The sequence below is a fragment of the Schistocerca gregaria genome, chromosome 2 (assembly GCF_023897955.1).
Source record: "Schistocerca gregaria isolate iqSchGreg1 chromosome 2, iqSchGreg1.2, whole genome shotgun sequence".
Classification (NCBI taxonomy): Eukaryota; Metazoa; Arthropoda; class Insecta; order Orthoptera; family Acrididae; genus Schistocerca; species Schistocerca gregaria.
Genome location: NC_064921.1, coordinates 573,500,826 through 573,527,961, shown reverse-complemented (window position 1 = coordinate 573,527,961; position 27,136 = coordinate 573,500,826). Strand labels below are relative to the sequence as shown.

At 40.2% G+C, this 27,136-nt stretch overlaps 3 protein-coding genes across 5 annotated transcripts in view; 1 reads left to right on the top strand and 2 right to left on the bottom strand.

The window, feature by feature from the left end:
- Positions 1-27,136, bottom strand: part of LOC126333149 (uncharacterized) — a 229,801-nt gene that overhangs the window by 65,744 nt on the left and 136,921 nt on the right. The window lies entirely within an intron of this gene.
- Positions 1-27,136, bottom strand: part of LOC126333081 (uncharacterized) — a 330,586-nt gene that overhangs the window by 206,699 nt on the left and 96,751 nt on the right. For both annotated transcript variants that reach the window (XM_049996711.1, XM_049996712.1), the window contains exons 2-3: positions 13,205-13,523; positions 12,940-13,114 (exon numbers count right to left, since the gene is read on the bottom strand). In XM_049996711.1, the coding sequence (XP_049852668.1) occupies positions 12,940-13,114; positions 13,205-13,523 (494 nt within the window). The remainder of the gene's footprint in view (positions 1-12,939; positions 13,115-13,204; positions 13,524-27,136) is intronic.
- LOC126333107 (cullin-1-like) overlaps positions 7,721-27,136 on the top strand; it is a 53,249-nt gene continuing 33,833 nt past the window's right edge. The window contains exons 1-3 of one of the 2 annotated variants that reach the window (XM_049996714.1): positions 7,728-7,940; positions 8,026-8,156; positions 22,129-22,156. In XM_049996714.1, coding sequence (XP_049852671.1) covers positions 22,154-22,156 — 3 coding nt within the window. In that variant the 5' untranslated portion in view covers positions 7,728-7,940; positions 8,026-8,156; positions 22,129-22,153. Of the gene's footprint in view, positions 8,157-22,128; positions 22,157-27,136 lie in introns of both variants that reach the window. The other variant, XM_049996713.1, reaches the window with a different exon arrangement.

The window sequence follows — 27,136 nt, the reverse complement described above, 5'->3', positions numbered from 1 at the left end:
GCGTTTTTAGAGAGGCCATAGAAACTCGCACCAATGACGACCTCATAAACCGTGACTGTGGCTATAATCTTAGCAAGGCTTGGGAACCAGCGATTGGGTTAATCAAGAGTAAATAGAGCAAACGCATAGTTGTGACGACCACGGCGGACAGAGCCATCACACCGACGTCATCTCAGACGCCGTCGCAACCTGTTCCACCGCGCTACCATGGCGCGGGGCGCGGACGGCAGAGGGAGCGCGCCGCGGGCGGAGGGTATTTAAATCGGCCACCGCCGCGACCGAACCCAGTTCCCCCTGAGCAGCCATAGCGTACGGATCTCCGTGCCGGCACGTTCACAGGAGCTCAGTCCGTCAGTTCACCTGATGATGGCGACATGTTTGATCGCCGAAATATTGTGCCCGTTGGACACTATAGACCGGCAGTACACCCGTGGATATTTTGATTATCAAATACGCTGGGAGAAACTCAAGAATCACGACAAACAACGTTTTTAACTACAGACTTTCTTGTGCTTGTCAAAATGTAGGGTGCATTTGGTATATTGAGTTCCAGATTGTATGTGTAAATGGTCTTTTGAGTGTAAAGTGGAGACTGTAAATATGTTAAGGCTATATGTGTACTGCATAATTCTTGAGGACTGAAACATCACATCAAGTGATCTCACCGAGGAGGAGGACATGGGACCACTGACTACTAACCAGCTTCTGTCACCGGCTTCAAGTAGCTGCTGAAACATGAGCAAAGCTTTCTCATGTAAGATTTATGAATGTGGGAACTTAATGTGACTAATACACTCCTGGAAATTGAAATAAGAACACCGTGAATTCATTGTCCCAGGAAGGGGAAACTTTATTGACACATTCCTGGGGTCAGATACATCACATGATCACACTGACAGAACCACAGGCACATAGACACAGGCAACAGAGCATGCACAATGTCGGCACTAGTACAGTGTATATCCACCTTTCGCAGCAATGCAGGCTGCTATTCTCGCATGGAGACGATCGTAGAGATGTTGGATGTAGTCCTGTGGAACGGCTTGCCATGCCATTTCCACCTGGCGCCTCAGTTGTACCAGCGTTCGTGCTGGATGTGCAGACCGCGTGAGACGACACTTCATCCAGTCCCAAACATGCTCAATGGGGGACAGATCCGGAGATCTTGCTGGCCAGGGTAGTTGACTTACACCCTCTAGAGCACGTTGGGTGGCACGGGATACATGCGGACGTGCATTGTCCTGTTGGAACAAGAAGTTCCCTTGCCGGTCTAGGAATGGTAGAACGATGGGTTCGATGACGGTTTGGATGTACCGTGCACTATTCAGTGTCCCCTCGACAATCACCAGAGGTGTACGGCCAGTGTAGGAGATCGCTCCCCACACCATGATGACGGGTGTTGGCCCTGTGTGCCTCGGTCGTATGCAGTACTGATTGTGGCGCTCACCTGCACAGCGCCAAACACGCATACGACCATCATTGGCACCAAGGCAGAAGCGACTCTCATCGCTGAAGACGACACGTCTCCATTCGTCCCTCCATTCACGCCTGTCGCGACACCACTGGAGGCGGGCTGCACGATGTTGAGGCGTGAGCGGAAGACGGCCTAACGGTGTGCGGAACCGTAGCCCAGCTTCATGGAAACGGTTGCGAATGGTCCTCGCCGATACCCCAGGAGCAACAGTGTCCCTAATTTGCTGGGAAGTGGCGGTGCGGTCCCCTACGGCACTGCGTAGGATCCTACGGTCTTGGTGTGCATCCGTGCGTCGCTGCGGTCCGGTCCCAGGTCGATGGGCACGTGCACCTTCCGCCGACCACTGGCGACAACATCGATGTACTGTGGAGACCTCACGCCCCACGTGTTGAGCAATTCGGCGGTACGTCCACCCGGCCTCCCGCATGCCCACTATACGCCCTCGCTCAAAGTCCGTCAACTGCACATACGTTTCACATCCACGCTGTCGCGGCATACTACCAGTGTTAAAGACTGCGATGGAGCTCCGTATGCCACGGCAAACTGGCTGACACTGACGGCGGTGGTGCACAAATGCTGCGCAGCTAGCGCCATTCGACGGCCAACACCTCGGTTCCTGGTGTGTCCGCTGTGCCGTGCGTGTGATCATAGCTTGTACAGCCCTCTCGCAGTGTCCGGAGCAAGTATGGTGGGTCTGACACACCGGTGTCAATGTGTTCTTTTTTCCATTTCCAGGAGTGTATTAAAAGTTTATTGTGAAAATGTGTATAAAATAAATAACTGCAACCTTCTGTCATATTTCATCCTTCATTATTTCACTGAAAAAGATCTGTAGTTGCTTGAATGTCGATGTAGGTATAGAAGATTTGTATTTTAACCATATGGCAAAATACTCTCCTCTTTGTATGTTATCATTTGTCAAACTTTTGTTTCAATACCTCAAACCATTTATAGGATATGAGGGAACATTTCATTTTGGCTTTTTTGTTGGCGCTTGTGTTCAGGATGGAGAGCTTTACATACAATCTAGTTTCTCAAGATTGGAGACAGATAGCGAGTTCCTTCCAAGTTTAAAGAATAATTCACTATGTTAGCTATATTTCATATCCAGCAACATATGAATTAACATACACCAAATGCAAATTCATATCATCATGGAGTCAATCGAGCCTGCTAGCCACTGTACTGAATCAACAAGTCTTGAGCAGGCTCTACAGATGGGTGCAGGCAGAGGAAACCTATGCAACTCAAGCAATGGGACAAGGGGCTGCCACTCAGTCAATGGGACAGGGGGCTGCCACAGCATCTTATTTTATTTATTTATTTTTCATTTTCTGATCTCTTCCCTGAAGGGGAAGGGCAGACTGGTTGAGGATCTGCTAAATATCCTTTTCAGCCATAGGGATTACATCATGGTTTATTTTCTTTATTTGTCAGTATTTCTTGCAAACTGTGCAAAGGTGTTTTTTCGGGATCTAACTTTCTTTCACAGTCCATGTTGGGCCTTGGAATTATTATTTTTTTCTTCTTCGGGTCTGGAAGGACTTGAGCCAGCTTTGGCAGGCACCTTATGGCCACGGAAAAACCTCCAAACACCCCAGCTGGAGTTGATGGTGATGTTCCCTATTTTGCCACACCTATTGTGGACACCACATTCTCAAGAATTCTGTATTCCAGCTGTTGGTATAGCCTCTCCACAGCTGTATTAATGAGCACTTTGACTTCATTATTCAGTGATATTCTTCTTGTCTTGTTGTCATGAACTGGTGCACCTTCTTCTGTCACAGCTATGATGATGCCTTCTCTGTGGTTCAGTGCTGACTGCTGCATCCCCACTTGGCTTTGCTGATTTCTCCCCATCATCTCTCACTAACAGAGGGGTGTCATGGGTGAGTTCCAAGTGTGCCACTTCCTTTTACAGTGGTGACTTGTACTGCTCTGTCTTCCAGCCTTGGCTGTATGCAGTGTGCGGTGCCTCACTCAAAAGTGTGTTTTACAAATGTCGCACCACCTCTGCTGCTAAGTGTTAGTGCACTGAAAGAAATATCCTTTGTGAGGTTGCATCTGCTTGGCACTGATATGTCTTTTCTTGGTGACAGGTCGCAGACCAGCTGTGGATTGAAACTGTGTCTTGTGGATGATTAAGTTTTGTGGTAACTTACAGCATGCAACAATGTGTATCCATTCACAAAGATATCTGCACAGACAGATTAAGACTCCTATTGTACAGGAGCTCTAAGGCAGATCATTACATATGGACTGGCCAATATATAATACACGTACCTCTATCACTAATTATAATTTTAACTTCTTGTATAATCTGTGAGTGCACTTGCTGAATCTGTGAGTTGAAAGTTCTCCAAATAAATCAAATTGTTGCTTTTCTCTTCCAACCATTAACTTTGGTATTCCGCATAGAGCAGAAATATCGCTGGTACGAGCATTCTGATGCACAGAACAGATTTTGTTTGTCAACATACACTGACAGCCTCTTCACATGATCTCGGAATGTTGTAGGTATGTTCGCGAAGTGCCCTGTACATTTAGAATTGCATTATGCCACTAATACAGAGCGATTCCCTTTGTAGGTGCTTTGGATTTGGCATAGACGTTTCATAAACATCATGACAATTTCTATTTGGTACATGGAATAAACAGGTTTGAAGAAAAATGAAGAGAACCAAGAAGCTGAAACTTTCAAGAGCTTCTTTGCAAGAAATGTCACAGCTCAGATGCTCCCATTTTTTGGTATTACATGGCACTTTAACTGTATTACCATGTCTGATGTAGTAAATTTCTGCTGTTATAGTATTGCATAACAACTTCATAGGAAGTAAGTGTCTTAGGAAGAATCCAAAAACCACCAAATTTGCTGCATTTTAGTGATTATATACCTGCTTCAATGTTTTGCAGTTTTTGTGGATACATTTCCCTCTTTCTTGTAGGCTAGCTTATAGTTTTGCTTACTGGTAACACTTTGATGTGTATATTTAGTGCATTTACCCTCATTACATTGCAGATTAAGCAGAATGTGAATGAGAAATCCTATCAGTGGTTAAATGCATTACGAAACAATATATACCCCTCATATTACAAATGAGTCACACAGTATACCCACATATTACAAATGTCTATAATACCTTGCCACTGCTATGCACCCCTTCCTCGCCTAGTCATACAGTAAATTGCATGAACCTGTACTACTGTTGCGCATCCACAGTGAACTGTAAATCTAGATATGTACAGTAAAATTTAAAAAGGACGACTGATCGCTTCAATCTATAATTTACAAGTCAATATCGATCCCAATAATATAGTGCGTGCAAAATGCCAGTCCGCTGGATGCGCAGTCGCCTGGGGAAGCGTAGGGAGGGAGGGAGGGAGGGAGGGAGGGAGGGAGGGAGGGAAGGAGGACGGCGGGGGGGGGGGCGGGGGGGGGCGGGGGGGGGGGGGGGGGTTCGTTCAGAGCGCTGAAGGGGAGCCGTTCGAAAATGTAAAATTAAGCGGGGCCCCTCCACGCCCAAACTTCCATTGTGACCATGGAAGAAGATCTGTCACCTCTTCTTTGGTTAGTATCTTAAATGAATTCCATCCGAAACGCAGCGATTTATTTTCGTCTGGTTTGTTAACCATTTGCAGCTTTCAGAAAAGTCACGAGTGGGAAATTTTGAGTAAAACCTACACATTTCTCTTGCTGCCATGTTAAAATTTGCTTTTTTTGCCAAAACTCAGCGGAGTTTACACAGTCGCATTTCACCAACATTCAGTGCAATTGCGAGAGAATTCCGAGGAACTGAGAAAAAGTAAGGTCAGCATCTTATGAAAAGGTACATCCTAGGTACAAAATAAATGTTCAATGATTTTACAAATGTTGTTTCAAAACCCATATCATTTCTCGTTTCACTAGCTATATCGATGGACCTTAAAAATTACATTCTTTCATCGGAAAAGTTTGTAGTTAGTGGAATGACACGGTAAGATAATGAAGTTTAGCATAATAATCATGCGGCAAAATGCCCTCCTATTCTCTTATGCTATCATCTGCGAAAACGCATTTCGATATCTCAAACCGTTCATGAAATATGAGGGATGTTGTGGATATTTCACTCTGGCTTTACCACTGGCGTGGTGCGATCGCAAATGAGTGTGCTACGTCAGATCAATTTTCTCGAGATTGGTGACAGATAGAGACCTCCAATCAATCTAAAGAAAAACTCAATGTTAGTTACATTTCATGCACACCAACATGTTATGTAATATGCACCAGATGCAAAATCATAGCGACCCATATTTTTGATTGCAAACGTTTTCGAATTGAGCGCATCATCTTATTTCCAAGTAAATACACAATAGCTGCGACTATTAAGGAAATAATGGGCACATAATAATGAACCTGACATATAAGGCTACACGTAAGGCAAAAATGATTTTTTTACCGAATAGCTTCTGTAAAATCGTTTGAGAAAGATTACAGGGTATGCGCGTCGTTTCTGTCATCGCCGACCGGCCGAAAGGTGCCAAGGGCCTGTCAGCCTCCCCTTCTGAACAAAGGAATGAAGTCGCCCAGCGCTTTGCGTGAAAACTTGTCACTGTGCATGGGCCACCGTATCCTGCGTAACCTATATTTTCTGTGTTAATGACTCTTCAACAAGGCTTTTATTGGATTTACAGTGGCTTCAGCTGTGCCAGATTCTAAATTCACCAAACCCAAGAACGTGCGCTCTATTTTTTGCATTGAGACGCTGAAATAGCATAAACAAACGTCAAGTAATTTTGTAACGGATATATCTGTTAATTATATAAAATTGAGCTGAATCGATTCTGAGCAAAATCTTAAGGCAACATTTCCGAAAAGCGTGCAACTAACACGTTTATGACAATTTCTCTGCACTAGTCCTGTGTAACTGGAGTTTCTGTCGCCCATTTGCTATCAGAATTTTTTTCAACATAATTCTGACAAATAATCACACGACAGAAGTGAACTGTGTTCAGCAATGAGAGTGCAGATTTCCGCTTATGATAATTCATTTGCGTTTGTTTGTCGCGCAGAGTGACCGAGCGGTTCGCCAACACGCTAACTTAGCATGTTCGGTCAGATGGTTAGCAACCCTCTGCAATAAAAAAAACTGAGTAAACAGATCAACGAAAAACCTAAATGGGTGTCATCGGATGTCCGCCCACAACAAATTCAACGAACAATACAGAACAAAATGAGATTAAAAAACGCGATTTGAGGTGTCATGTCACGGATTGCGCGGCCGCTCCCGCCGGAGATTCCAATCCTCCCTCGGGCATGGGTGTGTGTGTTGCTCTTAGTACAAGTTAGTTTAAATAAAGTGCAAGTCTAGCGACCGGTAACCTCAGCAATTTGGAACCTTAGGCATTCACACACATTTGGCCTTTGTTTTAGTCACTCATTTAAACAGAACCCTCTGTTGTCGAGAACTTTCGAAAAGATCCGAAAATTTGCTGTTTTTCTGTGTTTTAACATGCTTTTCAACGTCTATTAATTTTGCATTAATTTCGCACTTGCAGAAAGTAAAGTTGTAGGCTCTTGTAGTGTCATTTTGAACAGAACGTAACCACCCTTTAAAGTAAGGGCAGGCCTCCCTAACTTGTCTGTAATGCTGTCCGTATTTAGGATTAGGTCCCATAGCGAAACCCCAGCGAAATGCACAATTTTGCACACGGCACACTTGGAATCAAATACTAATATGAACTTAACATTGCAGGCAAACTGTATAACAATACACTGCATTGTGCGAGTCTCACTGTTGTAACTTATTTTGTTTTCTACATTAGAACGAGAGAGTTCACAGCGCAAGTTGCTCTTGCTTCACAGGTAGTGCAGTACAGGAAGGAATCATGTTTATTTACTCAGCAAAGCTCTTACTAGTTATTGTTCGGATGTAAGATGAGTGCTGGCGTCAGAAATACGCTGAAATAAGATTTATTCACCTCCTACAATGGAAAACATGCTCTTGCTTTCTCATCACGCACTAACGAACCCACAATCGCAATTGAGATATTTGATGTACAAACTTTTCTCCATATGCCTGTCTACGTAACTGCAAAAAGTATTATAGAAGTTCCGAACATAGAGTATAATTTGGAAGTTATGGTAGCGAAAAATCTTCAGATTTTCCATAATTCATCCAGATCACAAAAAAGACGCCAATCCCAAACACGAATTTTAGTGGCTGTTGTGCTTGTCCACGCAATGCTCACATCAAAGATTTTTGAGCTGCATAGTATTCCGTAATCTTTGAATATTATGGCGGGTAGAAAATATCACAGTTCAAATAAATAATGCGATTGTTTTGGACGACCTGTTCGTAGCAACTGAAATCGCCTATCACAGAAAATTGTAGTTAAGTCAGAGAACGACTGAAGATTCATACAGGCAGCGAAAAACAAAGTGCAATGCAAGCGTGTACAATAAACTGCAAAACACCAAAAGATAATAGTTGGAACTCACATTAGCCAATTATGCGTTAATAAATTACCACACGAAGGTTGTTACTATGTGTGCTAACATTCGTTTTCAACAGGCTAGATCTCCTGGCAACAGTTTTATGCGACGCAAAATTCCTGTTACGTTCAGGCATCAGGATTTTCGATTTTAAAACGAGCATAGATATATCTGAAATCTTGCTGGCAGAACCAATAGGACATCGTAAGGGTATGTGTTATATCTTTTCGTGTAGATTACGTGCTTGTTTCGTCAAATATGACGCAGTTGTGTTACATTAAGTAATTGGTTGGGAGGGCGAAGGATGTATTTCCTTGCGCTATTACTATCGTGGTAGTGACTATTATTTTCTGACACAAGTATACATTCAGCTTTCAATACCGATGCAGTCATTCCTCATCATTTGAACGATCATCATGGGAAATTATAAAAAGTCATAGCAAACTACATTTGGACAACCAAGTTCTTTGATACTGTGAAACAGCCCCCCCCCCCCCCCTCCCTCCTCAGTGTTAAGAATATGTTGCCAAGAAGCCAATCTTTGCACCACAATTCCTGTTTTATATAGCAGTACTATGTTGAATGATTAGTGTTGTAGTAATCGTGCCATTACACACATGCATCGTTTTTCCTTCACTCTGTAGTTGTGGTGTCTTGTCTTTTCAGCGACTGTCTATCAAACTTCTGTCTTCAGCCTATAATATTAAAAATTTGCACATGTTGCCCCAACTTGGAATATGCGGGGGCTATTTCATGTTTAATTTTTTGTTATTACTGGTTTTACATTGAATTGAATGTAACTATTCGGGAAGTGTATGACTGATTGTTACGTATCAGTAATAACATTGTATGAGAAGTAAGGTATTCCACTGCCAAAAAACACTTGAAACACACAGGGTTATGTATTCTTACATTATATTCTGTACCTTATTTGTAATTTCTGAGCAAGAACATACAGACAACCTATTAGTTTTAGGACTTCTTATTAAATAAGATACAAGAGCCATCCTCCATTTTTAATATAACTTGATTGTTAAGAATTGTTGTTCCAGTGTGTAACATTTTTATGTTATTGCCTTATTGGCTCCATATGTTCTAATAGCCAAGAAACATGATACTTGAAGCACATATTTATCACAATATGACCATGATGACAATGTGCGAGAAAGACAACTTTATACAAAGAAGTACCAATATTAGAGTCATTATTGCTGTGTGCCATCCAGGAACAAAGTTGAAAGAAGAAAAATAATACTAGTTGGTAATTTCCAAGAAGCCTTGAGTATCAAAGTCACACCCTTACAGTGGGCGGTATATATTGAATGCCCAATTGTAGAGGCAGAGAGTCTGGATACTGTTTTGTGCATTGACAAGGGAATGTGATATAACAATATTAATAGTCAATTTTTTAATGAAATCATGGGAGAAGGTCAGTGGATCAATGTTATTTCATTAAATCATGGGAGAAAGTAGGTGGATCAATGTTTATTAAAATATTGAACATGCAAATCTTCCACTTACCTTCTCCCATGATTTAATTATGAAACAATGATCCACTTACTCAGTGCACGTTGACAGTCAGGCATTTTCCAAGGCTTTTTGGCTACTGGTACACATGCAGTGTATGGATAATGTTTTTGTGTCTTATACAGAAATTGAAAAAATCAATGTAGCCTGCAGTTACCTTCAAATTTTCTTATAAAACACAGTTTTAGCCTCTGAACTGAAACTACAAACATCCATTGCATTGTAAAGCATTTAAATATTTACCAACATCTTACACTCAGATGCAATGAAAGAACTTGTCTGTCACCAAATTTATTACTGGAATTTAGACAGCTTAAAATACTAGCTTTAGTACAAATTGCAGCTTCTTATTCAAGTGAATGTTGGAGACTGCTAAAATACAAATATTTAAGAACAATATTTCTGTCTCATGATAATGAAAATATAAATTTGTTTGTCGGGTATCTTAGCATATCCAAAATATTCTGGCCCTAATCACTGCATCTGCACATATTTACATGCACAGTGAATGTTCTAATGGTAGACAAGTGATAGAAGAATGGAAAATTCATACCGATGTATAAGTTCCTTACAGAACTGAATAAGGCAACAATACCAAACAAGACTGGTGAAAAGGTAGACAGCTTAAAGAAATGTTAGCAGTACCTTTTTAGCTACACTGTGACTGGATTGCTTAGCATGTGTCACAACAAAACAAGTAGAAGGTAAAGGTCTTTTACGATGCTGATGTAACAGAAAAAAAGAAAAAAAAATTGTCCTGACAAATTACAACTACATATCTGAAAGTAGACCTAACCTAGTACCTTGTCTTTCAGGGGCACTGCTCTGCCAATGAATAACACATCTTTAAATTTTGATCAGTGCAGATCCTTAGAACAATAGCAGAATAAGCTATTGAGGAAAGGAATCACGAGAGCTGACCATGGATGCCATAGATGCAATGGATTGTGAATCTTGTGGGATGGGCTACGTATGTGGATATGAAGAGGAAGGCAGACAGAAGAGTGGCGTACTGCTGGAATTGGGGGACCGGGGGGGGGGGGGGGGGGGGGGGGAGGAGACAGTCGGTGTCAAGAGGTGAGAGAGGACAGTGCACACAGAAAACCTCATAGGGAAGTCCATAACAATGAATATTTCAAGTCATAGCACATACTGTATAGCATTGTTGAAGTGCGGCAAAAAAAGTCAGGATGTGTTTCACTTCAGGAGAACATAGGAATGAGGCAATTAGGGTATGGACTTTATTGCAAACGAGAAAATTAGACACAAAATTCCAGATACTGAAAGAATAAAGGCAAAATAACAGGACTTGTTGGAAAAAGGATACATATTTCATGAAAATCATTCAAGTCTTAGCACCAGCATTCTCATATTTTGATGGGAAGGTAGAAGACCTCTACAGAAACATAATTGACAATAGAAGTTTTTGCTTTTAAAAGTGGGACAAAAAGTAAAATGTAAATGTAAATGAAGTTACTGTATATGGCTACTTGGCTGCAATTTATTAAATAAACAAAAAAATGTGGAATAAGTCTTTACTAGGAAACTAAAGATATGATGATGGAAATATCAGATAGACATACAATTTTCCACGAATAACAACAAATTTGTGCTCAACAGAAAACAAATGAAAACAAACAAAAAATGGACGCCACAAGGGCCATGTAAAACTAAAACTGAAACTGCAACATTTCATCAAACAAAAAATAAGTTATACAGGATGTGATGATCCTTAACCACTTATAACTGCAAGTGATCTGTCTAGGAATATGTGCAGAGTACAAATAGCTCCAAAGCTAGAACAAGAGAAACTAATCAGAAATGTACATTACAGAAAGTCATTTAAAAATTGGTGTCTAGCTCAGCATAGTAGAAAATGAAGATATATAGACATAGATGAAAGGAGGAACTGCTTGACAAAAGAACTTATGTAAATTGAAAAACAGGGAAAGGAGTGGGTAAGTTGTTGTACAAGGAAACTGAAAAGTCAAGAAAATTTCAGGTGGAACTAGACAGTTATCAAGGAGAATGTTTGAGTTTCAAACAAACAATAATAGAAACATGACAGCTGGACCATTTACAAGTCATGAACAAAACTGTAGTTCCGAACAATAAGTATAATGCTTTACCTTGGATTCACGGACTTTGAGAGAGTTTTTGACTCAGTTTCAACAAAATTTACGCTAAAAGTTTTTGAGGAACAAGGACTTTATTCAACCTACATTAATCTACAGAAGCATATAGACATCAATGTTACAATTTACATAAGAGTTCATCAAGTTAGAGGAAAATACAGAATTGAAATAGTAACCAGGCAAGCATTCCATATCATTAACACTAATCTCAGCAATCCTATAGGAAGTATTCAGATCCTTAAACAGAGACTATGAAGAAGGAATGCACATTAGTGGAATAGCTCTAAACCATCTTTGCTGACCACATTGTTCTCTTTGCATTTAGCACAAATAAAATTCAAGAATGAATTGAAGAACATAATTGCAGTAAGATTAAAAGTGGGACGGAAATCAATTATTACATGACTAAATTATGTGTAAATAATACAGTCACATGAAAATAGTGAAAATTTGCAATGAAGTCACAGAAGCAGATAACAAGTTTTTGAACTTAAGGTGGTTGAAGACAAGTGGATGAACAACAAAATAAATACACAGAAGAGTAGCACTTACCCTATGGTGCTTTTGGTAAATTAAATGGGTTTTCAAAATTAAGTTTCTGATGTGTTCGTAGAATGGATGTATTAACAGTCTTGATTTCTGGCACTCAGAAATAGTCTCTTAATGAGGAGGAGGGGGGGGGGAGGGGGGGATAAAATAAAATAAAAGAACTGACAGTCACTCAGTAAGCAGTGCCGAGACGCATGTTGGTATTTTGCTCTACCAATGAAACTATCTATGCATTCCTCACAGCCTGGCTAGCCGCTTCAGTGTGGCAGTACCTCTTTACAACTTTTCCAAGCTCTATGCACAGATTATTTTCTTGCTTGACAATAAGCATAATATTTGTCTCACCACCATTTCACTGTATGAAGTTTGTAACCATGACTCCAAAATTTACATGTACTGTTTGACAGATAGGAAATTGAAAACTAAATCTAATAAATGAGCTGCTCTCAGCAACAAAAGAGTTGCCATCCATGCACAGTAACAAAGGCATAATTAGTTTTTGATATTGTATTTATATGATCTCAACCATACTTTTATTTTCTAGTAAACTGATTTTTTTCGGTTTTTAATCTAGTGTTAGTTAATACCAAGTACCTACTGTACATGTTACTAAAACTTATTATTTATTTTCAACCAGAAATTAAACTAAAACTTCTTTACTGAAGATTTTACCGATGGAGTTTTATTTAACATGAATCTCAAAACATTTTTATAATTTATAGCAGACAATTGAAATAGAAGAAAGCTTTTCCAGTTAGCCTTTTCTAAAAACTATAATTCACCTTTAGCCTTGCTTCTAGTCTCTCCTTTGCCTTAATACTTGCTGGTGACTTTGGCACACGGGCCTTCTGCTCACGACACCACTCAATATGTCGATCGAAAGCTTTTGGACCAAATTGTCTGTCACAGTGCGGACATCTTTCACTTTCAGGCGGCCTTGTAAGTACAGCGCTGGCTCTACAAAAATGTTTTTGTCAAAAGTCAGTACTGATCAACAGTACCTGAACTCATTGTACTTTACAGTGGTGGATATTAAAATATGCTTACCTTGGTGAAAGAGGTTTCTCAACTTGGCGCGCTGCACGTATGGCATGCATAAATTCAAGATGCTTTTCCTTCCATTGTGACTTCTGCCGTGCTGCTGTTCTGCATTTTTCTATTTTTTTAGCTTGCTGCATGTGTAGTGCTGGCAAGAACTCTGCCAATTCAGTGCCCTGAATACGCTGCTTTGAAGAGTCAAAAATTTTTCGTTTCTTTGTGGCATTGCGTTCACAAACTTTTGAGTGTTTTTGTAGTGATTCTGGACGGAATGTTCGTCCACATACTGCACATGGCAACAAAAATACTTGTGCTGGAGGTTCTGCTTCTGTAACAGCAAACCACAGGTGTCCATTCTTGAGTATACAGCTAACAATTAATAATTTCCTTTGTAAACATATCTGACAAAATTAAAACACTCTCAACTAATGAATTTTGAGTTCAAGTACCTTTTACATACTTATTTTTTGTCTTAAATGGAAATAATGGTCTAAAGATTTTGGTAAACACTGAAGTACAGCAACATTAAGTATTTTTAGGAATATGGACTTTCAAACTTTCGAAGTATAACTTATAATAACAAACTTATAGGTATCTTACTAGACTAATCATCATTTTATGACACTCAGTACTTCAACGGCTGCCGTAGTCATCTCCTCTCGATGACAACCATTGATGTCCTAATGATAAATCTTACATGGCACTCTTATCATATCAGTTTAGAGAGAGCTCAAAGAGCACCAAATTGTTAAAGATGGTGGAATGTTGAAGTGCTGCAATAAATATTTACAAAAGAATGGAAAAACTGGTAGAAGTTGGCCTTGGGGAAGATCAACTTGGGTTCTAGAAAAATGCATGAACATGCGAGGCAATACTGAATGTATGTTTTGCATAAGTAGATAGGCTGAAGAAAGGTAAGCCTACTTTTGTAGATTTAGAGAAAGATTTTGACAATGTTGACTGGACTACACTATTTAAAATTTTGAAGGCAGTAGGGATAAATTACAAAGAGCGAAAGTTGTTTTACAACTTGTACAGAAACCAGACTGCATTTGTAAGGGTCATAGGACATGAAACGAAAGTAACAGTTAAGAAGTGAATGTGACAGGGTTGTAGCCTAACCTCCATGTTATTCAACCTGTACATTGAGCAAATAGTGAAGAATCCGTAGGAGAAATTTGAAAAGGGTATTTAAGTTCAGGAAGAAGAAATAAAAACTATGTCATTTGCCAATGACAATGTAATTCCGTCAGAGAGAGCAAAGGACTTGGAAGAATAGCCAAATGGAATGATTAGTGTGTTGAAAAGAGATTATATGATGAGCGCCAACAAAAGTAAAGTAAGAGTAATGGCATGTAGTCAAATGAAATCAGGTTATGCTGAGGGAATTTGATTAGGAAATGAGACATTAAAAGTAGTAGTTGGGTTTCATTCTTTGGGCAACAAAGCACCTGATGATGCCAGAATTTGAGAGGATATAAAATGCAGACTGGCAAAAGCAAGATAGTATTTCTGGAAAAGAGGAAAACCTGATATAAATTTAACTGTTAGGAAGTCTTTTCTGAAAGTGTCTGGAGTGTAGCTTTACACAAAGTGATATTTGGATGGTAAGTATTTAGGCATAAGACAAAAAGAGACCAGAAGCTTTTGAAACACGATGCTGCATAAGAATAATGAACTGTGTCGGATCCAAAAATATATGGTAAGCATAACTAAGCAGCACAAAATTACAATACAAACACATTCATGTAGGGACATGGGTTTCACCAGATGGAGAAGTAGTGAATCAGACTGAGCAAGTAGCTATTCAAAAACAATAGTCCAGAACAGCACTGAATATATTAGAACATTTAGAGATGCAGATTATGACACATACCTTATGTTAATCATATCAAAAAATTAAAATAAAACTCAAAAGGAAACTAAATGGAAATAGAGAGGAAGTTACTAGTTAGAATGTAGGAAATTTGGTGGAAGAAAATAAACTGAAAGTAACATAATGAAAACTAGACTGGTCCAAAGGGAAAAACAAGATGTGATAAGTAGATGGAAATGTCTCGGGAACAGTATTCATGAAGTAACTTCCATAGTTACAGGAAAAGAAATAACAAAATTTGCTTTAATGTAAACTGCCAAGAGAAATTGATAGAGTGATGAATTGCAAAGAAATTTTTGATTCCAGAAAGTAACAACACTACCTTACGGAAAGACTGTTAAATCCACCACGGAACACAATGAATCACAGGATGAGAGAAAAGGGAATATCACAACAATATGATAAGAGAAGCAGAGGATACGGCAGATGTATCAAAACATAAAAAAATCTTTAGGTAATTCACAAAAAGGGAACAGTTTTTATAGGCTCAGCACGGGAAAATATTGACAAGAAGAGTAATCCTTTTTTGAGCTATAGTACAAATGTAAACAGAAAACACACATGCATCAATGTATGCCTACACATTCCTATGCTCCTACATGGTGCAAGCTGGATGGATAATGCTAGTGCTACATTTTGGCAGGTACACTAGGTTGGGGTGGGGATTGTGTTGGGTGGAGTGGGTAGAAACAAAAAGAGGTGGGAAGATGGGAGAGGATTTGAGGGTGGGTGGCTAGCAGCTAAGAGCAAGGCAACTGGTTTGTCAGCTAGGAATGCAGGAGGGAGGAGTGACAGGTGCATGGGCTAGACATTGATGTATGTGTGAGAAGGATGTGTTTGTTCTCGTAATTGTCCTGGCCTCAATTTTGGGCAACCCACACGTCCTCACTCTCTCCACCCAACAATTTCCTCTCCCTTTGTCCCATAACTCCCTCCCAGTTCACACCTTCAGTACGTGCTGCTCCCCACTTGCATTTACCCCCACTTCCACCTGCATTACTAGCCAACAAACCAGCTGCCTCTCTCCAAGCCACTAGCCACCCACAGCCAACCACTCTCCCTCCCTCTTACATCTCTCTCACTACACCCACCCCACCCTACACAATCCAACCTAGTCAAGCTGCTGAAATGAGCTCAAGCATTATTTGTCTAGCTAGTGTGGCGCCATGTAGAGGCTCCGGTGTGTGTGTGTGTGTGTGTGTGTGTGTGTGTGTGTGTGAGAGAGAGAGAGAGAGAGAGAGAAAGAGAGAGAGAGAGAGAGAGAAAGGGGGCTTTTTTGTGTGTGGCTGCTGGTGATCCAACACTTCTGCTTCTTTGTGACTGGTCTCCCTTATTGCTGAAGAATTTACATTTTACCAAAACTTTCCGACAAAAATGATCTACAAGAGTGACAGAAAAATGGAAGACATACTTTTCACAATTACTCAACTGCAATGATCCAATCTTTCTTTGAATTTGAAGAACCTGATACAGCTGATGTCCATGTCGCCATCCCAAGGGAATGAGCTACAGCAAGCAATAAAGACACAAAGGAAGAACAAGGCTTGTGGTGAAGAGCAGATATATGCTGAGTTATTAAAGTAGGAGGACTACAACTGGAATTAGAACTACAGTCTATAGTCTTTAATACACTGGAAAGCCAAATAAACTGGTACATCTGCCTAATATCATGTAGGGCCCCTACGAAGCAAACAGAAGTGCCACAACACGATGTGGCATGGACTTGACCAATGTCTGAAGCAGTGCTGGAGAGAACTGACACCATGAATCCTGCAGGACTGTCCATAAATCTGTAAGAGTATGAGGGGGTGGAGATCTCTTCTGAACAGCACGTTGCAAGGAATCCAGAAATGCTCACCACCCAGAGTTGCCTTTTGCCTTTCGTCGTCCCCCTAACCTCCGTAACATCCTTGTTAAACCCTACAATATTCCCAGACTACCTTCTCTACCCAGCGGTTCCTACCCCTGTAACCGACCCCGCTGCAAAACCTGTCCCATGCATCCCCCCACAACCACCTACTCCAGCCCCGCTACTGGTAAAACATACACAATTCAAAGCAGGGCCACATTTGAAACTACACATGTCATTTATCAGCTGACATGCCTGCACTGCACAGCCTTTCACATTGGTATGACAACAACTAAACTGGCTGAGCGCATGAATGGACACAGACGAACTGTCCGCCTAGGAGATGTCCAATACCCAGTAGCGGAGCATGCCCTCCAGCATAATTCTAGGGACCTAGGAACCTGCTACACCGTATGTGCCATTTGGCTTCTCCCACCCAACACCAGTTCCTCTGAACTGCGGAGATGGGAACTTGCACTCCAGCACATCCTTTCGTCCCGCCATCCCCCTGGACTGAACCTACGTTAAACAACCTCACTCCCAATTACTTTCCAGTCTTCTCCTCTTTCCCTTTCCTCTTTAGCCATTCATGCATCTTTTCATCCTACATCTTTATACTATACACCTCTTTACTTCTGTATGCATCCTCTTTGGTTTGAAGCTGGTACAGTACCTACAGTAGAATATCTTTGGCTTCCCTCTGACAACCATGCCTCCATCCCTTGCTACCTTCCCTGTTTTTCTTTCCCTGTTGCTTCATAACCTGGGTTGTGAGTAACTAAATCCACTTTCCCTTCTTCCCTTTCTTTCCCCTCTCTCCTCCCTGATGAAGGAACATTTATTCCGAAAGCTAGGAACTTAAATTTTCGGTTGTTTTTGTGTTTCTATCGGCTGTACTGAGCTGAGGTAAGTATTGGCCAGCCCCTCTATCTCTTTGTTAGTAATTGTTTCACATCTTTATATGAGATTTTTCATTAATTAGTTATATTAAATTACTATTAATACTCATGTTTATTGTCCCTACTTAATTTCCTAATATTCTTTTACATACAAGTGTTCTATTTATATCATGCTGCATTTTACTGACAAGGAATATATTATTGTTTTCAAGTTCTGAAAACCATGTTTGCCAACAGATTTATCTAAAAAGACTTTTATTACTGTCATAGAGTCAGAATAAATCCCATATTACTTGAAAACTGTGACTGCAGAAGGGGCCCCAAAATATAACATATACATTTACTTTTTTGTCAAAATAATTAGATACGTATTCTTCACGTGTTACCTCAACCAATGTCTCAGTTGTGCTGTATATAATACATTCATTCTTAATAAGTTTGAGTCTTCTGTCAAAGTGAACTGTTCATTTTTTTCCACTTCCAAACAACTTTTCTTTAGATAAATTTGTGCAGTGCACTCTTTTCCTTTAAAGAAAATGCAGTTACAGCTGTAAACAGATACTGTTCACCTCTAAGTGATCACAGGATCAGAATTTGCATATGTGAACATCTACAGCTACATGATTACTCTTCACTTCACGATTCACTATTAAGTGCCTGGCACAGGCTTCATCGAATCACCTTCATCGAATCACCTTCAAGATATTTCTCTACTATTCCATTCTTGAAGAGCATGTGGGAAAATGAACACTTATTATTTATCTTGTTTTATTATGATCATCATTCCTCCCTGTGTAGGTGGGTGCCAACAAAATATTTTTGCATTCAGAGGAGAAAATTGGTGACTGGATGTTCATGAGAAGATCTTACCATAACAAAAAATAGATTTGTTTAATGTTTGCCACCCATTCACTTAACATATCTGTGGCACCCTCTGCCCTGTTCCATGATAATACATTGAACTTTTTTAATGTCCTCCATCAATACACCAGAAAAGGAAGAATAAGCATAGTGTAGGCAGTCTCTTTAGTGGGCCTGTTGCATTTTTGAAGTGTTCTGTCAATAAATCAGTCTTTGTTTCACTTTCCCTACAACATTAACTATATGATTGTTTCAATTTGAGTTATTCATAATTGTAGACTTGAACACTCTCTTTGAAATGCTGAAGGTAGCAGGGGTAAAATACAAGGAGTAGAAGGCTATATACAACTTGTGCAGAATCTATATGGCAGTTATAATGGAATGTAGTGGAATTAAATCAGGCGATGCTGAGGGAATTGGATTAGAAAATGAGACACTTAAAGTAGCTTGTGAGTTTTAATATTTGGGCAGCAAAATAACTAATGGTGGCCAAAATAGAGAGGGTATAAAGTGTAGACTGGCAATGGCGAGAAAAGCATTTCTAAAGAAGAGAATTTAGTTAACACTGAATATAGATTTAAGTGTCATGAAGTATTTTTTGAAGATATTTGTATGGGGTGTGGCCATTTATGAAAGTGAAAGACATTAAGCAGTGTAGACAAGAAGAGAACAGAAGCTTTTGAAATGTGGTGCTACAGAAGAATGCTGAAGGTTGGATGGGTAGACACATAACTAATGAGGTGGTACTTAATATAATTAAGAAGAAAAGAAATTTGTGGCAAAAATTGACTAAAAGAAGGGATTGTACTGGGTGAGGATGGGGGGGGGGGGGGGAGGGGTTAAAAGCATAGAGGGAGACAGGGAGATGAATGCAGTACACAGATTCAGAAGATGTGGGTTGCAGTAGTTCTTCAGAGATGATGAGCCTTTCACAGAACAGAGTAAGATGGAGAGCTGCGTCAAACCAGTCTTTAGACTAAAGTCCACAACAACTAAAACAAGTATTTAGTTGAATTCACAGCCTTTACATCTAGCAGATTCCTTTTACTGCCCATGTGGACGATTTCACACCTTCCATTATTTAGAGTGAATAACCACCTTTTGCACTGTACAGATACCTTGTGTAAATAATTTTGCAATTGGTTTTGATTATCTTATGACTTTACAAAATGCAAACAAACTTAGAGGGCTGCTCAGATTGTCTCAAAAATCAGTTGTGTAGATCAAGAACAACAGTGGGCATATAACATTTCCCTGGAGAACATCAGATATTTCTTCTGTTGTGCTTGATGACTTTTCATCAATTAATACTAACTGTGACCTTCCTGACAGGAGAACATGAATCGTGTCACACAACTGAGATGACACTCCGTAGGAAAGCAGTCTCTTATGAGCAATGGTGTCAAATGCCTTCTGGAAATCTAAAAATATGGAATCAATGGAAATCTAAGAACATGGAATCAATTTGACATCCCTTGTCACAGTACTCATTACTTCATGAGAATAATGAGCTAGTTGTCTTTCACAAGAACTATATTTTCTGAATCCATGCTGACCATTTCTAGGGAGTTTTGAGGACCATAATAAAATAAGGTCACCAGACAAATTATCCATTTCTAATTTTTTGTGATATTCACATGATAAAATAACTTTGTGTCTGTCTTTATTTGTACTGAGCATGGCTGCACAAATAATTATGTAAGTATTTCACAAGCAAACTCATGAAAGGGTACATTTTATCTTAATATATGAAGTTCTGCTGATTAAGGAAACAAACAAATAAGTACATTCACTTGCGCTGTACCAGTTGGTCTAATTTTTGGGTATTTGGCATAATGATTCTCATAAAATTTAGTAATGTGACTGAGGGTATTACAGGGAATTAAAGGGCGGATGTAGCAGTCAAGGAGACATGTTGCGATCCTCAGATATTTCAGTGTGCCCTCGGCCTACATGCTATTGCTTCACTGTTGAGGTAAAGAGTCATATGTCGATGGGAAGAAGAGTGTCTGGAAGTGACAGATAATAAGCTGCATCTAGTAAAGTCCACAAAACAGCCATGGTGTACCTCCTTCCAGCCATACAGATAGGATAAGGTCCTTCCCACTCGTCTTCACATTGGACATAGCCCTATGATGTATGGCTTCTTGCTCCAGTCAGAGGACCCTCCAGTGTGTGGTGCTTGTGGTGTATGGATCACTATTTTTGCTAGATTTTGTTTTACTTTCAGACCTGAGGGCAGTGACCCATTTGCCAACAGATTAGCTCTCTATTTTAATTGACAATCAAATGAATGTGAAATGTGTTTTAAGATTTTGTGCATTGTCTGAATTCCCTAATATTTTAGGAAGAAGTTTTGTAATGTTATCAGAGTGGTTGGCTAACTTTTTTTAAGTGATCACCCAGTCACATTTCCTTGTCCAGTTACCATTACACATTACAGCTTCAGCACATTTCACTACGTTATCTTAAAGGATGTGAGATAGTATGTTTGTTCTTGTTATACTGACTGTGAGTGAGGGCCAGGAGAGAGTGAATATAGTTATCTAAGTTTACTCCTCATGTATGATGAAATTTTTAGCCATTTCAACCAAATTTGTTCCTACTAATTTTCACATGGGACCAATAACCTTGCTGTTCAATGGCCGCAAACTGCAAAACATGCACATATTTCGGTTGGAGGAGCCAGTAGTAGCAGTCATATGTGCATGAGGTGTGCTTGCTTGTGTGAATGTGTGTGTGCATTTTCTTTGCTGGAGAAGGCTTTGGCTGAGAGCTGTAACGTGTGCCCTTTGGCTGAGAGCTGTAATGTGTGCCTGTTTGCAACTCAATGTGTCACCTTTAGACTGATTGTAATCTCTCCTTTTCCTAATATTGTTGTCTTTTTCTATACACTTTAAGTTTAAATTATTTGGCCAGTTAATCTTAATAGGATAAACAGTGATAATGCCAACTTCCATAGGCCAATGTTAATAGATTATGTATTTTCATGATGTGTCAAACACAGATAGATATGTCATTGGCAATGCCAACTATGTTAGTAATGGTGATTAAATGTATCTGACAAAATTTCCACTGAATGACAGCTTGATAATTTTGTCACACATCAGAAGATCTGCCCCGAAGTTCCTTGCAGGAAAAAAGAGAATCTGATTAAAACATTGATGAAATTATTTGTTTCTATAAAAATAAAAAAAAATATATAAATTAGAATTAATCCTTTAAGCTACTGGACATGAAGAGGAGCACATCTATCATATAACTGTTTTGATCAATGTCTTTTAAGTGAAGTTAAGTTCTGTCTTTACCAATGTGGTAGCTGTTATAAATGTGCAAGACAATAGCAAATAACTAACAGTTTATTTTTGTGAGAAACATGTTTTTAAACATTCAGATGTTTGGTACTTAAAATCTCAATACTGATTTTTATTGTTATATTTCATTACAGGCCAACACTTCGCGCGGAAATAAAAATGGTAATGAATGAGATTTGGTGCAAAAGTATTGGTACCTTACTAAAGTTATTACTACAGTGTTGCTTTAATTAAATTACTTTTAGAGTCAGCTCCATGTGTCTGTCTTAACAACTCTATTTTTAGTGCTACGTCTGCATAATCAGTTGCACTCTAGTTACCACAGCTCCTCTTATCAGTATGTACATGGAACTTATCCTTCCTCACATCTCTTTACTGGCAGTAGAAAGTGCCAGGGATGAAGTCTTTAGTAATCATTTCTGTGTGACATAATTCAATAAAATGTTCTGTCATTTATTTTATAACAGGGTTTTAGTAGGCTGGGGTGCAGGAAAACTAAAGTTAGAGATACTGTAAATGACCACCTCAATAGCCACTGGTCTAAAAGATGACTGACTAGTAGTTATAAGATTATTCCTCTCAGAACTGAAATGAAACCACCATTCATGTGTGAGTAGTTGGGGTGGGGTGGGGGGATGGGGGTTTCAGAGAAGTGTAAATAGGAGCAGTACTATAAGAACAGGTGGAAATGCACTGTTAAGTATAGAGATGAACAGATAAATGAACAAAATACATCAAAATCCTGTATGAGGGAGAAGAACTGTTGAGCAGTGGTGCAACTGAAGAGCAGAAGAAACAGATCCAGTGCTGTGATTTTGAGCTTGCAAAAAATTCTGATGCAAAAATGACATTTGCTTTTATGAAGTAGCTACAATTTTACTGATAATTTGAAACAATAGTGTGACAGTAACTATAAATTGCTGAATTGGGAACAACTAAAACTGGTTCACAAGATCTACACAAAGAAATTTGATGCAGTTTATAGCTTCCAGGATTTTAATAATAAGGAACGGAGAGAGAAAAGAAAAAATAAAGGCAAAAAATATGAAAACTTGGGTGGAAGTACTGGTTGTAGAGAGAAGGTGCCAATGAAACTAAAAAGAAACATTAGTCAATTACTATGATGTACAATAAGACTTCCTAAATCATCCTCTGTCGTTAATAGTCACAACACATATATAATGTTAGGAATGAAAAGCTAGTTAAGGCCAGGTACAAGCAGCTGTGAAATCTTCATTTTGAAATAGATTACATCTTGGAAATATAAACTGGATACAATTAAACTTAAGGAAATGTTGGTGGGCTTGGTGCTGTTTGAGAGGCTCCAGGTTTCACCCTATCCAGACAACATGCATCATTTTATTCCAATCCATGTCGCAATCTGGTTGCGTCCTGCTGTCCCTCTGTTGGTACATGACATGATGATGCAGCTGTACCTTTGAAACATAATTGCAAAGAAACTGGTACATCTGGCTAATATGGTGTAGGCCCCCCACAAACATGCAGATGTGCCGCAACACCATGTAGCATGGACTTGATTAAAGTTCTGAAGAAGTCCTGAAGGGAACTGACGCCATGAATCCTGCAAGGCTGTCTATAAATCTGTAAGAGTATGAGGGTGTGGAGATCTCTTCTGAACAATATGTTGCAAGGCAATCCAGAGATGGTCAATGATGTTCATGTCTGGGGAGTTCGGTAGCCAGCGGAAATGTTTAAAATAAGAAGAGTGTTTCTGGAGCCACTCTGTAGCAATTTGGGACGTGTGGGGTGTCACATTGTTCTGCTGGAATTTCCGAAGTCCGTCAGAATGCACAATAGACATGGATAGATGCAGGTGATCAGGCAGGATGCTTATGGATGTGCCACATTCAGGTTCATATCTAGATGTATCAGGGGTCCTATATTACTCCAACCGCACACGCCCCACACCACTGCAGAGCGTCCACCAGCTTAAGGGTCCTCTTTCAAAACGCAGGGTCCATGGATTCATGAAGTTGTCTCCATACCTGTACATGTCCATCCGCTTGATACAATTTGAAACGAGACTCGTCTGACCAGGCAACATGTTGCCAGTCATCAACAGTCCAATGTGTGTGTTGACGGACCCAGGCGAAGTGTAAAGTTTGTGTCAAGCAGCCATCAGAGTGGGCCTTTGGCTCCGACTACCCATGCTGATGATGTTTCATTGAATGCTCACATGCTGACATTTGTTGATGGCCCAGCATTGAAATCTGCAGCAATTTCGAGAAGGGTTGCACTTCTGTCACTTTAGATGATTTTCTTCAGTCGTCATTTGTCCGGTTCTTGCAGGATCTTTTTCTGGCCACAGCAATGTTGGAAATTTGGTGTTTTACTGGATTCCTGATATTCACGCTACACTCGTATGGTTGTTCGGGAAAATCCCCACTTCATTGTTACCTCAGAGATGCTGTGTCACATCGCTAGTGTACCAACTTGAGCGTGGTTTGGAAAGTTCTCGGAATGGAATAGAAAAAAATTACTTACATCACAAAAACTTTTTTTATTTTTGAATGTAGTTTCCTTGTAGATTAATGCACTTGGTCCAATGATGTTCCAGTGCCTTGATCTCATCTCAAAAATGAGTTTCCTCCAGGCCTGCAAAATTGCTATTAATTCCGGCTATCAGTTCTTTGTCTGAAGTGAATCTTCGTCCACCAAGAAAAATTTTCAATTTTGGGAAGAGATGGAAGTCTGACGGAGCCACATCAGGTCAAGTAGGGAGGTTTGGCAACTTTTCATATCTTAGCTTGTGTAATTTTGCCATGGTGATGGCACATGTGTATGGGCACACATTGTCTTGATGGAAGATGACTTTCTTCCTTGCTAAATCTGGCCTTTTTTGGGAGATAATTACCAAACAGAATCCCCTTTGCATTCCAGAACACTAATGTCATGACCTTTCCTACTGAAGGAATTGTCTTTGCTTTCACTGGTGGTGGAGATTCAGCATGTTTCTTCAGCATGTTTCTACTGCTTTGACTGTTGTTTTGTCTCTGGGGTGGAGTAGTGCACCCAAGTTTCATGTGTGGTCACAAACTGGTGCAAATATCCTGTTCGTGCCAAACATTGTTCCGATATGTCCATTCTCATGCATTTTTGATCCTGTGTCAAGAGTCGCGGCACCCATCTTGCATATAATTTTTTAATTTCTAATTCTTCAGTTAAAATGTGATATACCCTTTCAGATGACATCTGGCAAGTGTGAGAAATTTCAATCAGCTATCCTCCATGACTATTTTCCACTTTTGCATTGATTTCTGTAGTAGTGACACATCTTCACCGACCATTGCGTGGATCATCATCTAAGCTCTCCCAACCAAATTTAAATTCATTTGTCCCCTTGGTAACAGTTGAAAATGACGGAGCAGAGTCCTCTAGTGTGCTCTTGAAATCAGCACGAATATCCTTTGCTTTAATATCTTTCTTTATGAAGTACTTAATCACTGCTCGAATCTTGATTTTTTCCACCTTCTCAAACCACTATGCGGAAACAACAACAGAGCCATATCACTGCCACAGCTCTCTTCCAAGAGCACTGACATGGCATGTGTTTACAGCCAACAGTCCAATGAATATCATCTGAAAAGCTCGTGGTGATTCCAAGAACTTTTCAAATCACCCTCGTATAACACCATGTTCAAACTCACTTAAACCTTGATGACCTGCCATTGTAGCAGTAGTAACCGCTCTAACAACTGTGTGAAACACTTGTTGTCATATAGGCATTGCCGCCCGCAGTGCCGTATTCTGCTAGTTACAGTGGTGCATGGCGGAGGGTACCACGTACCACCATTTGTCATTTCCTATCCTGTTCCACTCAGAAACAGAGCAAAGGAGAAATGTCTGTCTATATGCCCTCACATGAGCCATAATTTCTCTTATCATCGTGGCCCTTACATGAAATATATGTTGGCAGCAGAATACTTGTTCTGTAGTCAGCTCCAAATGCCAGTTCTCTAAATTTTCTCAATAGAGTTCCTTGAAAATAACATAACCATCCCAAAGCATTTATGTAATACATGAATACTGTTCAAACTTACCAGTAAAAAATCTAGCAGCCCTCCTCTGTATTGCTTCAATGATTTCTTTTAATCTGACGTGATATGGATCCCAAACACTCCAGCAGTACTCAAGAATATAATTCCAACGTGCACTCGGTTTGTGTGCCGGGGGGCCTCATCCAAGATGTGGAGGCGGCCTTGCCTGTTGCTATCGAGCGTACAGGGTGCAGTCATCTTCAAGTAGTTGCTCATGTCGACACCAATGATGTCTGTCGCTTGGGTTCTGAGGCGATCCTCAGTTCATAAGGGTGGCTGGCGGATTTGATGAAGACCGCTGGCCTCGTACGCAGGGTGCAAGCAGAGCTCTCTATTTGCAGCATCGTTCCCAAAGTGGATCGGGGTCCTTTGGTTTGGAGCCGAGTGGAGGGTCTCAACCAGAGGCTTCATCGACTCTGTGACGGTCTTGGCTGCAGATTTCTAGACTTGCGCTGTTGGGTGGGGAATTATAGGACACCCCTAGATAGGTCAGGGGTGCACTACACAAAGGAAGTGGCTACTCGGGTAGCAGAGTACTTATGGCGTGCACATGGTTTTTTTTTAGGCTAGGCAGTAGTGCGAGGTGTCCTGGTGAACACTCACCAGTCGACATGCAGGCAGGGAAATCAGGACACGCTCAGTGTAAAGACTCTTCAGCTATCAAGATATTAGAAGTAAATTTTCAGAGTATTCGGAATAAAGTTCCTGAATTTACTGCCCTCCAGGAAGCATGTGGTGCACAAATTATTCTCGGGACTGAGACCTGGTTGAACCCTGAGATAGGAAGTTCTGAAATATTTAGTGAGGATTGGAACATGTATCAGAAAGACAGATTAGACACCGTAGGAGGAGGTTTATTCATTGCAGTTGACAAAAATATTGTGTCTACTGAGGTCGAAGTAGAGTGTGATTGTGAAGTTATCTGGACACGTTTAACAGGGCTAGGAGAAATAAAGTTAATTGTTGGGTGTTATTACCGGCCACCAGGTTCCACCATGACAGTTCTAGAATCATTCAAAGGGAGTCTACACTCTGTATCGCTGAAGTACCTGGATCATGTTAAATTAGTCGGAGGTGACTTCAG